This window comes from Myotis lucifugus, unplaced genomic scaffold (genome assembly GCF_000147115.1).
Source record: "Myotis lucifugus unplaced genomic scaffold, Myoluc2.0 scaffold_31, whole genome shotgun sequence".
NCBI classification, from domain to species: domain Eukaryota; kingdom Metazoa; phylum Chordata; class Mammalia; order Chiroptera; family Vespertilionidae; genus Myotis; species Myotis lucifugus.
Genome location: NW_005871079.1, coordinates 30735 through 45187, shown reverse-complemented (window position 1 = coordinate 45187; position 14453 = coordinate 30735). Strand labels below are relative to the sequence as shown.

The following is a 14453-nucleotide window of genomic DNA, read 5'->3' as shown; positions in this document are numbered from 1 at the left end:
GAGTGTGGCTCTTCCACAAAATACCATGTGCGGGCGCATGTACAATGCGATGGAAACTTCGTGGCCCATGCGCAGAAGTTGGTATTTTGTGGAAGAGCCACACTTGAAAGGGGCCAAAGAAGCCCGCATGTGGCTCCGCGCGAGCCGCGGTTTGCCCAGCCGCAGTTTGCCAACCACTGACCTATACCGTTAGGTTTTCTTGATTAGAAGAAAAAGGGATGCACAAATAGCTGCCAATTTGGAAATGACACACACCGAGGACATGCCTTTAGTGCCATGCACGTAAATATCCCCTTTGTGTTAGTGCCGTGTAAAAAGGACTGAAGCATTTTATTGAAATGAAACTTATTTAAAATTCCTATTGTTGGCATGCTGAAGGAACCCAGTGGTTCAAAACAATTACCCTTGCATTCTGCGCTTCCTGGAGCTCTTGCATTCTCTGGAGTCTCGCCTTGTGATCCATCTTCTCAAATATTTTTACTTTGCCCAGGACAGACTTGGACGCGTTATCTTGCTCCTCGCTGCCCTCTCCTGCCTCCTCACTCTCTGGGGGGAGGACTGGAGTGGAGGGCTTCAATATAGGTTTGCAGAAGGTAGGTTTTGCTGCAATAGGAGGAGGAGGGCCCTTGGCAGATGCCCCGGGAATTTCGTTACCGGCTACAGCTGGAGGGGAGTTTGGCATGTATTCATAGGATCTGGAGTAGTCAAAGGAGTCTTCTCTCTTCTGGGTCCTGGCCTGCGGAGAGCAATGACATACTTTTACCTTAGGCTTGCATTTTATTGTCACATCGATATTAGTGATTTAATACACTCCATTTCCTGATCAGTTTCCATAGATGGTCAACAAAGAATCAAATAGGGGAGGGCCAACAGCCACTGGTCGGGCATCCCGATCCCTTCCTCACTTCCTACCGAAGAGTATTAAGAGTTCTGCAAACCAAGAGGGTGCTGGGAAGTGCTGGGAGCCCTGCACATGCGAGGGGTCGATCAGACTTAATGTCACGCAAGAGAAGATTAAAATTTTGGAGAGGACCTCAGAACCAGTCAGACTTCAGGATCCAAGAGTGGATTCCTGAGTTCATGCCACATGACCTGGCTCGGAGGTGAGGCCATGAATGAGACTGGTGTACGGAGTGGGGAAGACATATCATGTTGTGGCCACTTTCCCTTGATACTTGGATCCTAGGCCTGCCTGTAAGTTTTCATTGATATATTTTATGAGGTCATTAATTACTTCTGGTAGCTCACACGATCACATACTACTTTCTTCTCATCTAAACTATTGAGTGAAATAGACAAATGCCATTGGGGTATTAGGAAAAACCTATAGTCATAGCTTTGATTCGGAAAGAGATAAAGAATCATATGACATGGGTTCTTATATTGATTTTTTTTCCTGGATGATGTCTTACTTAAAAAATGAATTAAGCTGCCCTCCTAATAAGAGGCATTGTAAACAATGGTGGTGGTGGTTTTCTTTAGCAAATCATCAGTAAGGATTTTAATGGTGAATCTGAATCAGATTGTGGGCAGAAAAATAAAAACAGTCTGAGTTTGGTGATTCTGGGCATGCAGTATTTGTCAAACCTTTCTCTTTTTCCATCAATTAATTAATTTAAAAATACTGTTTTAAAACTGTACGTTCTCCTAAAACTTCCTTTCCCTCCTTCCTATCTTTTCTCCCTTCCCTCATTTTGGGGCTCACCCGACAGGCCAAAAGGCAGGTTCTAATAGAGAAATAGTGAGTTAAAAACACAATGCAACACCATCTCATTGTGTGTGCTTTTCCCTGGCTATGCAGGGAGCTCCTCTTCCTTCCCATCCTGGGCTTCCCACACACATACCTTGGGCGGCTCTGGTTTGAATGCCGGGGGTGGACTATTGTCCCTAAGTTGATCTCTGCTAGTAGCCCTCCTCGTCTGAGCTCGTGGCTCTGGGCTGGGCTTCCTTACGCTCTACAAGACACAAAGGTTCATTCACAGCAAGAACGTCGCAGCAGAGAGAAAAGAGCTCTCGTCTGCTCTGCTGGCGTTCCAAGCACTTGTGTGAGCTCAGAATGTGAGGTTCACACCTTCCATGAAAATCCCTCGCTTGCAGACGTGGAGACACTGACTCGGTGCTTCTGCACCGAAAAGGCAGAGACCAGGCATAGTCCCATGAGCAAATGGTTAGGATACGTTTTTTTAACTAGATGCGTCCACTGTAGGAGTCTCCACATTAAAGTACAAAAAGTCTAAACTCTCTCTTGTCCCCTAAGGCTTATAGCATTTTTAAGCATTAGCTATCTGTAGCTATAGAGGGAGCTCATTTATTCTTTACAACTGGTCCAGCGTTATATACTACTGTTTTTGTCATGGTGGGTTTTATTCCCCCACCCTTCACCTTAATTTTTGGTACTTCTCTTTCATAAAGACTAAAATCACTCCCTGAAATGAGTGAAGTTGCTCATTGGAAGTCCGTAGCCATCATTATCCAAAAGTATGGGTAATCTCATCTCCAAAGTCATTATCCCAATGTTCTCTGAGGTGCAACTAATAACCGCTCTGGTCCTAATTCAGTGCCTGTCGCTGTGAGTTCTAGGATCACTGAAGCTGTCTCTTCACTGGCCGGTGGATGCACAGTCCACGTGACCGTGTGTTTTGATCGTGAACTCAATTCAAAAATTGAAATACAGGAGAAGGAAACTGATGGGGAAACACTCAGGAGCTTTGGCAAGATCAGAAAGGTTAAAGGGAGGATGGAGAAGAAAAAGCAGGGGTACATACCTAAGAGTACAGAGAGGCCTAATCAAAGGTTACAAGTAAATACAACAATATTGTCTTTTAAAAATCATGTTCCACCTGCAATTTGGACAGCCGGCCCATAAAGCTGCTCAGTTTGTCCATCACGTCCAACGCCCCTTAGTTCCTGTCCTGCTTCCCCAGGGACCACTATCACAACCACGCAGGCATTGCCTGGGAATGAGACTCCCTACGTCATCTGTTTCAACCCTTAGGAATACCTTCCACAGCACCCTGAGTCAACGGTTGTCCGGAAGAATTCCAGTGAAACACCAGAACCTCCATTTCCTGCCCGTGGCCTCGCAGCCCGGGGCCTGCCTCGCCTCACCTCCTCATGCTGCACCGGCTCTGAGGAGCGGGTGATGGAAGACACCAGCGGCTCCTCAGCTGGCTCATCCAGCTCATTGTCAGTGTAGGCGCCTCCTTCGCCGTCGGTGTCTTCAAAGTCACTGATGAGGCGGCTGTCGCAACTCAGATAGTCCGCGCCCATGGCGGTTAAGTAGGACATGCGGTCTTCAGCGTCATCATCCAGCCCTTCCATCTAGAGGAATTTGTTTTGGAGGGTCAGTGGGTGTGACATGGCCCCTGGGAGTGGGGACTCAAGACAATGCCCAAGGGCACAGCCAAGTGACTGAAACCTTGATGGGTTCTAGACGGGGAAGTCAACTTTATTTTCCTGAAATCGCTTGGCTTGAAATGACTGGGTTCGTTTTTTTGTTCAGGGACTCGAATTAGGAACCCTCCACCCTATCTATCTTTGCCACCATCCATCTTATACAGCGCTACTGAGTCATGCCTCCTCAGACTGCTGGGATGTGTCTTCCAGAACCAGGCTCTTCTTCAGCTTCTTCGGCTGGTACTTGTCTCCTAGCGATAAATGCCTTGTGCTGCACACCTCTTCACGCAGCCACAAGATTATGAAATCCTTGAGGGCAGAACCTCTGTCCTGCTCAACTTGTTGTCACCACCACAGAGCCTTAGCGGGCTGTACGCGCTCAGGAGATGCTAGACACCCTGACTAAACGTGCAGTTCCCGAAGAGCAAGACTAGGGCTCAACAATCTCCTGGGTAATGGACTCATTTCCACAACGAAACTGTCCCTCTCGGCTACCTCAATTCAGCTGGACTACAAAAGACTATCCCCGTAGGAACCACAGGAAATTCTATACTCTCTCTGCATCCTCCCTGCATAGAGCTGTGCATCAATATCATTCACAGAGTTTGAGAAGCTAGCCAATTTCAGAAGCCTGCACAAGTTTCCTAATGCTCTCTTCTCGCCTACTCAAGTGCCGAGGGCCCGTTCTCTGCCAATCCTGAAGCAAATGATTCCCCTCCATTTGCTTTTCCTCTTTCTATTAATTTTTAAGCACCCCTCAACTTTATCTCTCCCCTCCACTCTGAGCTTCCCCCATCCTTAGTAAGCTGTGGAGCTCAGCTCGAGATCTTGTAAGCTCTGATTAGTGTGCTTGGAATACAATACTAGTTACTACGTTAAAAGGAAAAGGGAAGTGAATGTAGGGTTGCATGTATCACGTTCTGCTTTTCTTCTAAAAGCCTCTTCACGTTATTACTTTTTAGAAGAATTTATAAAATTGCAAACCTGATTCGTGCATATGTTGGCATCCCTCCAAATGGGGATGGCTTTACTACATTCACTACCCTCTTGAGAAAAGATTCAAAACACGGACTCTCACCTCGCAGCAGAGTATCTATGCCACATACCTTTCCTTCAGAGACCCAAACTGCTTCTCCTTGCTGATGTTGAATTGTGTCCTTCAAGCTGCCAAACCAGCTATCGTTGGCTGCATTTAGGTCGATTGTTGCTATAGAGATGTACGCAAAAAGGTTTGCATCAATTTCCAAAGCAATGTTTACTTGAAAACTTATCCGACATCACTCATACTCATTTCTGTCATATCTGAACTGAAACGTTGGCAAACGCAAGAGAAAGTTTGCACATATTTGAATGTTAAATCTCTTTAGTTGAGTTTACATTATAGATGGATGCTAAAAATGGATGAATTTCATTTCAGATTGTCTATCTTTCAGGAAAGCTACCTTTAAAAATGTTTTTAAAGAGTATATTTTCAGGAGCAAAGAAAACACACCTAAAATAGATATAAAAGTACCATATTTTAAAGACCATTACATAGACATGTATAATATAAAGAAGAAAACTGTACACTAGTGTGCTGTTGGATATATCCAATAAAATACTGAAGGTAATATTTAAATCTATATCATTTTGATAGGCTGAAACATTTTAGAATAGGCATACAGATTCACCAAGATCTACAGGTATACATTCAAATAATATACGGTTTCTATTCAGAACAAAATGTATCTTACATAGTAGCACTTGCCATGGATTGACCACGCATTTTACAAATACCTGACATGGATTAGCTCATTTCATGTGTACACAAATCTTGTGAGGTAGGTATGCTGTCACCCCCATGTTACAGGAGAGAAACTGAGGCACAATAGTGAAACTAGCCCAAGGCCTCACACCGAATACTAGTAAGTGAATAAGTCTAGATACAAACTCAGAAGTTTGCTTTTAGAGCCTGTGGCCTTAGCCAGTGCAGGACACAGCCCACCTAAAAACATGCATTTAGAGCACCAAGAGAAAATACCAACCAAGTAAGCACATGCAAATCATTCTTCAGCAATAGGTATTTATGGGCCTAGTGGGGATAAACCAGAGAAGCACATTGGTCCCAAATAATAAACTAAATTGGACCTAAACTGATCATACTACAGGGAAATTAGGATTTTTTTTTCAAGCTACAAGGTCATAGCCTTTTCTTAACACCCAAAAGAAAATTGGGGCTTGTTGGTAAAGTTGTTTGGCACCCTGCTCCCTCCGTCCTGAAGTCTGCATAATTCTCTACAGACAGCCAAAAAAAGCAGCATTAAGCAAGTTCTGTAAGCAATTATGCTTCACAAGCCTTCTTCCGGGTAACATATACCATTCTCTCATTTAAGAAGTTCTAGCACTGACCTTGGAAATTCCTGAGCGAGCTGACAATTTCCCTGGTCATTAATTATTTATAGCATTAGAATAAACTGATACATTGGACAACTCAAAAAAAAATTAACCTTGATTCCTTGGACTTCTGCATCCTTATCATGGTACTTTGCCAACATTACTGTGCTCTTGGGTAAGACATGATACCATAAGTACTAGTACTTGATAGAGAAGTAGGATTGCACACCCCAGAGACAAAATGTGTGATCTGCACTAAATGTATGCATGCTTTCTGAGCTTTAAGTTGGAGTTGTATGAAATGATTTAAGTCTGTATTGAAAACCTAGTTAAAAAGGACATTTATGCCCGGCCAGCGTGGCTCAGTGGATGAGCATTGACCTATGAACCAGGAGGTCACATGCCTGGGCTGTGGGCTCCATCTCAATTGGGGGGGGGGGGGGGGATGGGACGTGCAGGAGACAGACGATCAGTGAATCTCTCTCATCATTGATGTTTCTATCTCTCTCTCTCCCTCTCCCTTCCTCTCTGAAATCAATAAAAATATTTTTTTTAAAAAAGGCCATTTATGAAACACAGAATATATGTTCGTATCCCCCGATAAAATGAAAAGGTCACAAAACCTTTTACTCAATTCACATTGAATCAAGTATGTGAAAAAGAAAAGAAAAAAAGACTTCACCGTAGCTGATTTCCTAAGCCCCAGATACAGGTAACATCCACCTTATGCGCTGGACCTCTTTTTAATGGGTGTGTGCACAACTACGATGCTACCTTTCCTTTCTTTGGAATTAGAATTAATACCTTTGGTTTACTGTTGGCTTTTGCTCATTAGGTTTTTCAGATTCTTTGATTTCTAGCAGCAGTCGTTAATTCTCGTTGCTCCCCACCTCTGGACCACCTATGTTCCTGTGAACAGGCTTAGTGCATTTCTCAAACTCAAGAAAGTGAAACAGTGAAAGGCTCATCAGTCAGCCTCTGTCTTGGCTGGGAGTCCTGGGATTCTGAGAGCATCGATTCCCAGCCCTAGCACGAGTGTGTTCACGACTCCCACCCCAGCCAAGGAGGTTAGGAAGTGCCAAGAGCAACAGCAAAAAGTGACACGTGAGGCTGGGGGTGGGGGTTGGGGGAAGAAACAGGGAACGACTGCTAATGGGTATGGGGTTTCCTTTGGGGATAATTAAAATGCCCTAAAATTGATTGTGGTGATGGCTGTATAACTCTGTCCCACTGAATTTTTCATTCTAAATGAATGAATTGTAGGGTATGTGAATTAAATATCAATTAAGCTATTCATGTGGCAGAGACTCCCTCTAAATGGACAAGCACCAACTGAGGTGCCCAGCCAGACAGCACAGCCTCTTCCATCTGCGTCCTCTGCTCACCAGTCTCTACAATCCCCTGGGAAACCAAAAACTGCCTGCTGCGATCTGGGTTCTTTCAGCTGCCGCAAGACCCACTTTTTCCCCCAAGCCTTTTCAAGGACTACATGATGACACAGAATTAGCTTTTTATAATATGTAACATTGAAAAATAATAAAGCAAGCAAAAAGTAATATTACTAACAATGGTCAGTAGCATTTATTTAGTACTTCCAAAGTCCTGGGGCTGAACTGTACAAAGGTGACATTAATGAGACCTGTGAAAGCTTATAAAAGCACCTAAATATCCTGTGGTACGCTAAAAATCCCGCAATTTCACATGAAGGGTGGCCCTGCTAGGGTCTCCAAGTCCACAATTCCATTTCAGTGGTCCACAAACCATGAACTGGGTGCTTTAGAAAGCCCAAGAAAACATAATATTCAAACTTTATGTTTAAAAAAAATAACCTTGTTGACATATACATGCAAATGCATCCTACAATAATTTTTTTAATGGGGAGGGGGGAGGGACAGCCTAGCATTTTAACTCATGTTCACACATGAGTTAACTTGCTTTTGGGCAAATCTCAGAATAAAGCTTCCCTTGTCATCTCCGCTTAACTGAGGAGTGCCTTGAGTTTGCAGGGGCAGCCACTTTAACACTGTCACAGTACTACTCATCCGTGGGACGGGATTTTCTTGTTACTTTCAACGAGGAAAAAGAAGAATATGGAGCCTAGTGACACTACAGGCAACACAACCCTTGCTTTTGAAGGATATGTTCATCAAAGCAGCTCTACTATCCCTACGTATTAATTCATAAAAATGCCATAAATTTAAAATCATAAAAAGCCACAACACATACAATCTAGTCACAACCTGGTCAGGCCGAGTGAGACAGGGGGAATAGGAAGCGCTTAGTGGGACCATCCATGCAGCTCTGAAGAGTCAAATGGGAAGTTGGAACAACACTGCACAAGGCCCTGGGTAGAAATTGGGGCTGGCTGGTAACAGTCATCCGGCACTCTGCTCCATCTACCCTTAAAGAGGCTGGAAACATCTGGTGAGGATGGGTCACTTCCAAGTTCTAGGTGAAACTAGATGTTCACAGTGTCTACGTTTCCATTCCAGCCTCTGACTTTAGTTACCCTAAGGCCTTCAAATTCTTGATCAGCTTTTGCGAGAAATGGTTTGGTGTGCCAGAGGCAGTTCTAATTAGGTCACAGTTATGCCTTGCCCACTGGCTAAGCCCAGTGCTGGCCTTCAGCACACAGAGCTTCAAGGATCTCACAATCTATCAGTGGGGCTGAATCAGGCGTTGTTAAACCCTCCACATGTGGTCTCCTCCAGATCCTCGATCAGACCCATCCCGCTGTCGTGGCCTATGCTCCAAAGAGCAAATGATGCCGACTCCAAGGGAGAGAGGAGTGCCCCAGAGCCACTGGCTCCTTCTTCTGCCCTGTCCTCCCCTTCATCCAGCCTCCCTCTGCCTGGTTCTTCCTCTACAACCCATTACGTCCCTTCCTGGTATCTCGTATCCTCACATGAAGCCCAAATTCAACTCTCTGAGGGCCCAAGCCATTCAATGGACTTGAGTTTGAGTGACGAGGGGGAGCGGAGGGCGGGATGAAGTAGACAGAGGCTGAGCATGTCACAATCACATGGGCCTGTTAAATGGATGAATGACCTGTTCAATGGAGGAACTGCACTAGGTGACCCCTTTCAACATTAGAAAAATAAGCTTGTGCTGTAACATGTATAGAATATTGGGAACATACTCAGAGATGCTATCATTTCAGTGTGGGCTCAACCATATACTAAATATGTGACCTTGCAGAGTCGCCTGGCCTTTTTTTATGGCCCAAAAAGGCAGGGCACAGGAAAGACTGAACCACTGTGAGCTGTCACTATAATAAAAATAGTAATAACAATTATTATTGTTATATTATTACTAGTAGTAGTAGCAGTAGTAAAAACAACAGAGGAAAGATTATGTATGGACTAGAGGCCCAGTGCATGAAATTCATGCACTCAGGGGCGGGGGGGTCCCTCAGCCCAGCCTGCACCCTCTCACAGTCCAGGAGCCCTTGGGGGATGTCCGACTGATGGCTTAGGCCTGCTCCAGTGGGCCTAAGCTATCAGTCAGACATCCTTAGTGCTGCTGCGGAGGCAGGAGAGGCTCCTGCCACCGCTGCTGAGCTCTCCAGCCATGAGTCCAGCTTCTGGCTGAGCAGCACTCCCCATGGGAGCGTACTGACCACCAGGGGGCAGCTCCTGCATTGAGGTCTGCTCCCTGGTGGTCAGTACACGTCATAGCGACCAGTCATTCTGCCATTCAGTTGATTTACATATTAGCCTTTTATTATATAGGATATATCAAAAGCACAAGCTCTTATGACTCTACACTCGGTTTATGATGGACCACTCCATCCTTCGTATTTGGCTAAATTACCTCTCAGGTACAGCATTTTGCCACAGTGGTAAGTAGTGCAGCTCCCTCTTTAACAAGAAAAGCCAGTGACAGTAAAACAAGAGTCTGATGTGGGCACAGATTCAACCCCCCTCCCCTCACCCAGTGTCAGATATGCTGAATATGACATAGGTTGACAATGATTGGTACTGAACTCAAAAGAGCTATCATTATCCTAAGGATATTACATCCAGACAGTCTCCTCATGCAGCTCCAAAACTTTATGTAACCCTTTTAAACCCTTAATTATACCATGTTCACAGAACTAGTCATTTATAAAGGTAATGCATATAATGTTACTAAAACATGTCACAGTCTTACATCATTTTACTTTCATGAGTAACAAAAGCAGTGGCCTTCATATCAAGAACTTTAAAAAAATATTCTATTATGGAAAATTTAAACATATACAAAAGTAGAAAGTTTAATGAACTCTCCTGTTTATGACCATTTTTCAAAATTACACATACAAATGCCATGAGTCTAATACACCCATTTTATAGGATTAGCTACTTTTCAAGGAGTCAAGAGTAGCATATTTCAGATTACTATTCTCTATTACTATTCAGATTATTTTCTTATTGCTTTCATCCTTCAATGCTCTAATTCTCACTTTGGAGCAAAGGGACTACATTTTAAATTTCACTTACCTGTAAAAAGATGTGCACACGTTTTCTTAAGCTTGTTGGCTTGATCATATAGCTTTCGAGAACTTTTGTTGGATGTTGGATCCAACCTCTGTCTCATGGTTTTGACACCTTGTCTAGAGTCTGGGTTGAAAAAAATCACAATCGGGAACCACTGAGTGTAATTCAACAGGTCCACGGCCTTAGGAGTCACATCCAATAGGGCATGCTTATCCTGTTAGGAATGGGGAAACGTGTGTAAATGGCATGTAAAGTCATACAGCATCGAAGAGTTGGCCTTAATCAGTAAAGGTGGCATCAATCAGGAAAACTTGCCAATTTAAATAATAAAGCAGATGATGGTTCTCTTCACATATGTCCACTTAATATTACCAATCTATTAGAATTTCTGAGGAAATGAGTTAACAGGTTATTTGGTACAATGCTGAGAACTCTGGAAAAAAACACATCACCACCACAGAATATCATGTTTCCACACTAAGAAACATCTTGCATTTATACTCATTTTTTATCGTTAACATTTAATGACTATTAAAATACAGACTCCATTCTCAGAAAGACTGCAGCAAACTACTAGCTCTTTCTGACAACATGGCCTTCGGATTAATTTTCTCACCTGCTCGATAATTTGCCTCACGGTGTTTAACCGCACCACCCCGCTGGATTTCTCAGATCCTGCATCTTTCGGTTCCGATTCTGCAAAAGCAAAAACAAGGAGCTAAGTAATTTTTTAGAAACCACTGGCGATCAAATACTCCAACCCAGCCTCAGCAATGACGGGACATCGTACATAAGGTGCCACTTAATGAGAGGCAATGGGAGGGACCCACACAGGCTGTTAAGCCGAAATCTAATCACGAGAAACAGGCCACAAGTGAGACAAGTGGCTTGGACTCTTCACGATATCAATGTCACCAAATAATTTAGAAAAAAGGAGCTAGAGAGACATAAAAACCAAATGTGTTTCAGGGTCCTGGGTGGCATTTTGAATTTTAAAAAATAAGCCATAAAATATAAAATTGGGAAATTGAGAAAACCTGAAAAATAGACCACATACTAACTAATATCATTGAATCCGTGTTAAATTTCTGGCTGTGATCATGGAGATAATGTCTTTATTCTTAAGAGATTCACAGGGATAAAAAGTGTTATAATGTCTACAACTTCAACTTTCCAATTGTCCAGCAGAAATTTTAAAAAGTGTGTAAGTGGTATCAATGGTAGGTGGGGGGAGTGTATAGGGCAAAATGTTACCTTGTGCGGTGACTCCAGGTGATGTGTATGTGTTTATTACTTTTTCATTTTATCTGTACATTAGATATTTTCAAATTAAAATTTGGTGAGAAAAAATATCACTGACAGACTTACTAGCAATTTGGAACAGGTCAGGTAACCCATGTGCCAACTTTTCCATGGCTATATCTGCGATGGGGCCAAATAAGACCACAGGCCTCTTGAAACCAGCTGAAATGAGACAAGAAAGGCAATGAAAACACATACACTTCCTTTGCCGTTAAAATAAGAAGCAAAAGTACTTTATAGGCTACTGATAACGTCTCAGTGAAAGAAACTGTATGTCCTCCTACCCCAATTCAGCCGAGCTCTCTTCTAAAGAATAATGCCTTCATTCCCCTACTATTAAAGAGAAACTTCTCTATAGGTAATATGTAAAAACCGTTGAATGGCAGTATTAAAAACTAACTGAGGCCCTGGCTGGTTTGGCTCAGTGGATAGAGCACCGGACTGCGGACTGGGGGGGTCCCGGGTTTGATTCCAGTCAAGGGCACATGCCCCGGTTGCGGGCTTGATCCCCGGTTGGAGGCGTGCAGGAGGCAGCCAATCGATGGTTCTCTCTCATCATTGATGTTTCTATCTCTCTCACCCTCTCCCTTCCTCTCTGAGGTCAATGAAAATATATTTTTAAAAAAACCACAAAAACAACTAACTGAGGTTGTGGATACGCTGCCATTTATGAGTTTGTGCAGCTCGCCTTGTTGTCTTTTTTAGTGTTTGGATACAAGTCCAACTCTATAACCTGGCTTTGGTCTCAGTGATATAGATACGTCTGACCTTGACAGTTACAACTGACAATGAAAAAGGACGGGCTCCGAGCCGGGTCGGATCCCTTCCTAGCCCCGCTCGGCTCCCTCACCTTCTCGCAGCAAAACCCTCTCGTAGGCCGGGAACTTGGTGCTGACCGACACAGCAGCCGTGAGGTCTTCCCGGCTCTTCCGCAAGTTCTTCTTCAAGCCCGACCTCTGGCCACGCATCCTCCAGAAGTCTGCCCTGTCCCCAGCGTTGTCTCTCTGGGCATTCTGGACGCTGGCCATCTGTTCAGCTCTGAGGGAAGAAACCGCAGGAAGTAAACCTCTAGGGCCAGGAATGTGCGAATGTGCGTGTCATTCACCACGTCTGCTCAGCACTTCTGATGGACCCGGGAAGATGCAGCTAGACAATGAAGAGGTCTGGCAGGTGGGAAATGTGGGACTCTCTCTTCCCGACGGAGGTGGATAAAGGCTTGGTCCCCATAAAATCCACCAGAAGTAGCTGAGTAATGAGCACATTAAGCGTGGCTCATTCTGACAGGCTGCTATACAGGCAACAGACCTGAAACCTTGGCCAAAATACAGGTGTCCTGGCTATTCTCCTCGGCGCCAGCAAACCAGTAAGAGTCCCCTGGGGCTAAGGGTGAGGATGAGGGACACGCACTGGACAGGGGCAACACATCTCTCAGGGTGTGCCGGTTTCCTACAGCCACTCGGCATCTGCTCGTGTCCCACGCGAGGCAGCGGACATGCCTTAGGACATCGTTCAAAGCCACAAACCAGCTGGCGGCTATTTCACAGTTCCAGGCCACTCCTCATAAACAGGAAGTAGAGGATGGGAGAGGCGATGAGGACAAATCATGAAGCCAAGTGCGGCTTCTTTTTGAGGAGGGCGGGACTGTGGTTTATTTGTGGGGGGACCATGAAAGAGGGGCGTGTGATCTCAGATACCTGCTTTTGTTGGGGATTAAGCCTTTCTCCAATTCGTTTCCGATCCTCACGGCCAGCCAGTGGCCCAGCTTGCCATCATACAGGGTATCCACCACGCGAAAGATCTCCCCCCTGGTGAAGGCCAGGCTCTGTGGCGTTTCCTTCTCACATTCGAAGTGGCTCCTTATAAAAAACGAGTCCCCTCGGCCACAAGCCAGAATCTCTCTGTACACTGAAAGGCAAAAGCATTGCTGTAGGCTGCGCTCTGCTTAGCGAGAGGTCTCTTCTTGAAGAGTTATCAGCTTCTCCTATTTCTGATCACCCCCTTGACCTTCTGTCCACTTAGCAAACTCAGTATACAGGCCCTACGGGAACCAGGGCTCAAATAGGAAGAAGAATAAAAAGCTAACTTTATGAGCTACTGTGATGATTACTTTTATGTGTCAACTTGATTGGTCCACAGGATGCCCAGATATTTAGTCAAATATTATTCTGGGTGTTTTGGGAAGAGATTAATGTTTAAACTGATAGACTAATAAGTAAAGCAGTTGCACTCCCTGATGCGGGTGGGCCTCAGCCAATCAGTTGAAGGCTTGCATAGAACAAAAAGATGAACCCCAAGTTAGAGAAAACTAACTCTTCCTGCCTTCGAATGGGATACCAGCTTTTTCCTGCCTTCACCCTCAGACAGAAACATCAGTTCCTTCTAGGCCTCAAACCTGCCAGCCTTTGGACTTAGACTAAAACTAAATTATCAGTTCTCTTGAGTCTCCAGCTTGCCATTCGCTCTATAGATTTTGGGATTTGCCAGCCTATGTAATCGTTAGGCCAATTCCTTATAATCCATCAACCAATCTCTCTCTCTCTCTCACACACACACACACACACACACACACACACACACACCCTATTGGTTCTGTTTCTCTGGAGAGCCCTGAACCCGCTGTCAATCAGCCCTCTGAAACAGACAGGAAAGACACTATCAACTCCCATTCTATAGGTGAAAACAATGAGACCTGGTAAGGTGAAGCAACCTGTCGGACTGGTAAGAGTTAATGTGGGAGCTGACCAGTAGGTAGGGCTCTTTGCATCCATCACATGAAAGACTCAGGCAGTACTTAAGGATGGATCACTGTTCAGAAAGGCAGTTATATATTCCAAACGGACACAACCAGTGAAATTACTACTTCAGTGGGTGCATAGGAAACATTTCTACAGAAAGTTAAATGGT

At 44.4% G+C, this 14453-nt stretch overlaps 1 protein-coding gene across 4 annotated transcripts in view; it reads right to left on the bottom strand.

The window, feature by feature from the left end:
* Nucleotides 1-14453, bottom strand: part of TJP2 (tight junction protein 2) — a 48936-nt gene that overhangs the window by 3776 nt on the left and 30707 nt on the right. For 3 of the 4 annotated variants that reach the window (XM_014454083.2, XM_023752331.1, XM_023752333.1), the window contains 9 exons: nucleotides 13244-13454; nucleotides 12400-12587; nucleotides 11616-11711; nucleotides 10864-10943; nucleotides 10251-10461; nucleotides 4503-4603; nucleotides 3109-3321; nucleotides 1845-1955; nucleotides 404-736 (listed from right to left, as the gene is read on the bottom strand). In XM_014454083.2, coding sequence (XP_014309569.2) covers nucleotides 404-736; nucleotides 1845-1955; nucleotides 3109-3321; nucleotides 4503-4603; nucleotides 10251-10461; nucleotides 10864-10943; nucleotides 11616-11711; nucleotides 12400-12587; nucleotides 13244-13454 — 1544 coding nt within the window. The remainder of the gene's footprint in view (nucleotides 1-403; nucleotides 737-1844; nucleotides 1956-3108; nucleotides 3322-4502; nucleotides 4604-10250; nucleotides 10462-10863; nucleotides 10944-11615; nucleotides 11712-12399; nucleotides 12588-13243; nucleotides 13455-14453) is intronic. The other variant, XM_023752332.1, reaches the window with a different exon arrangement.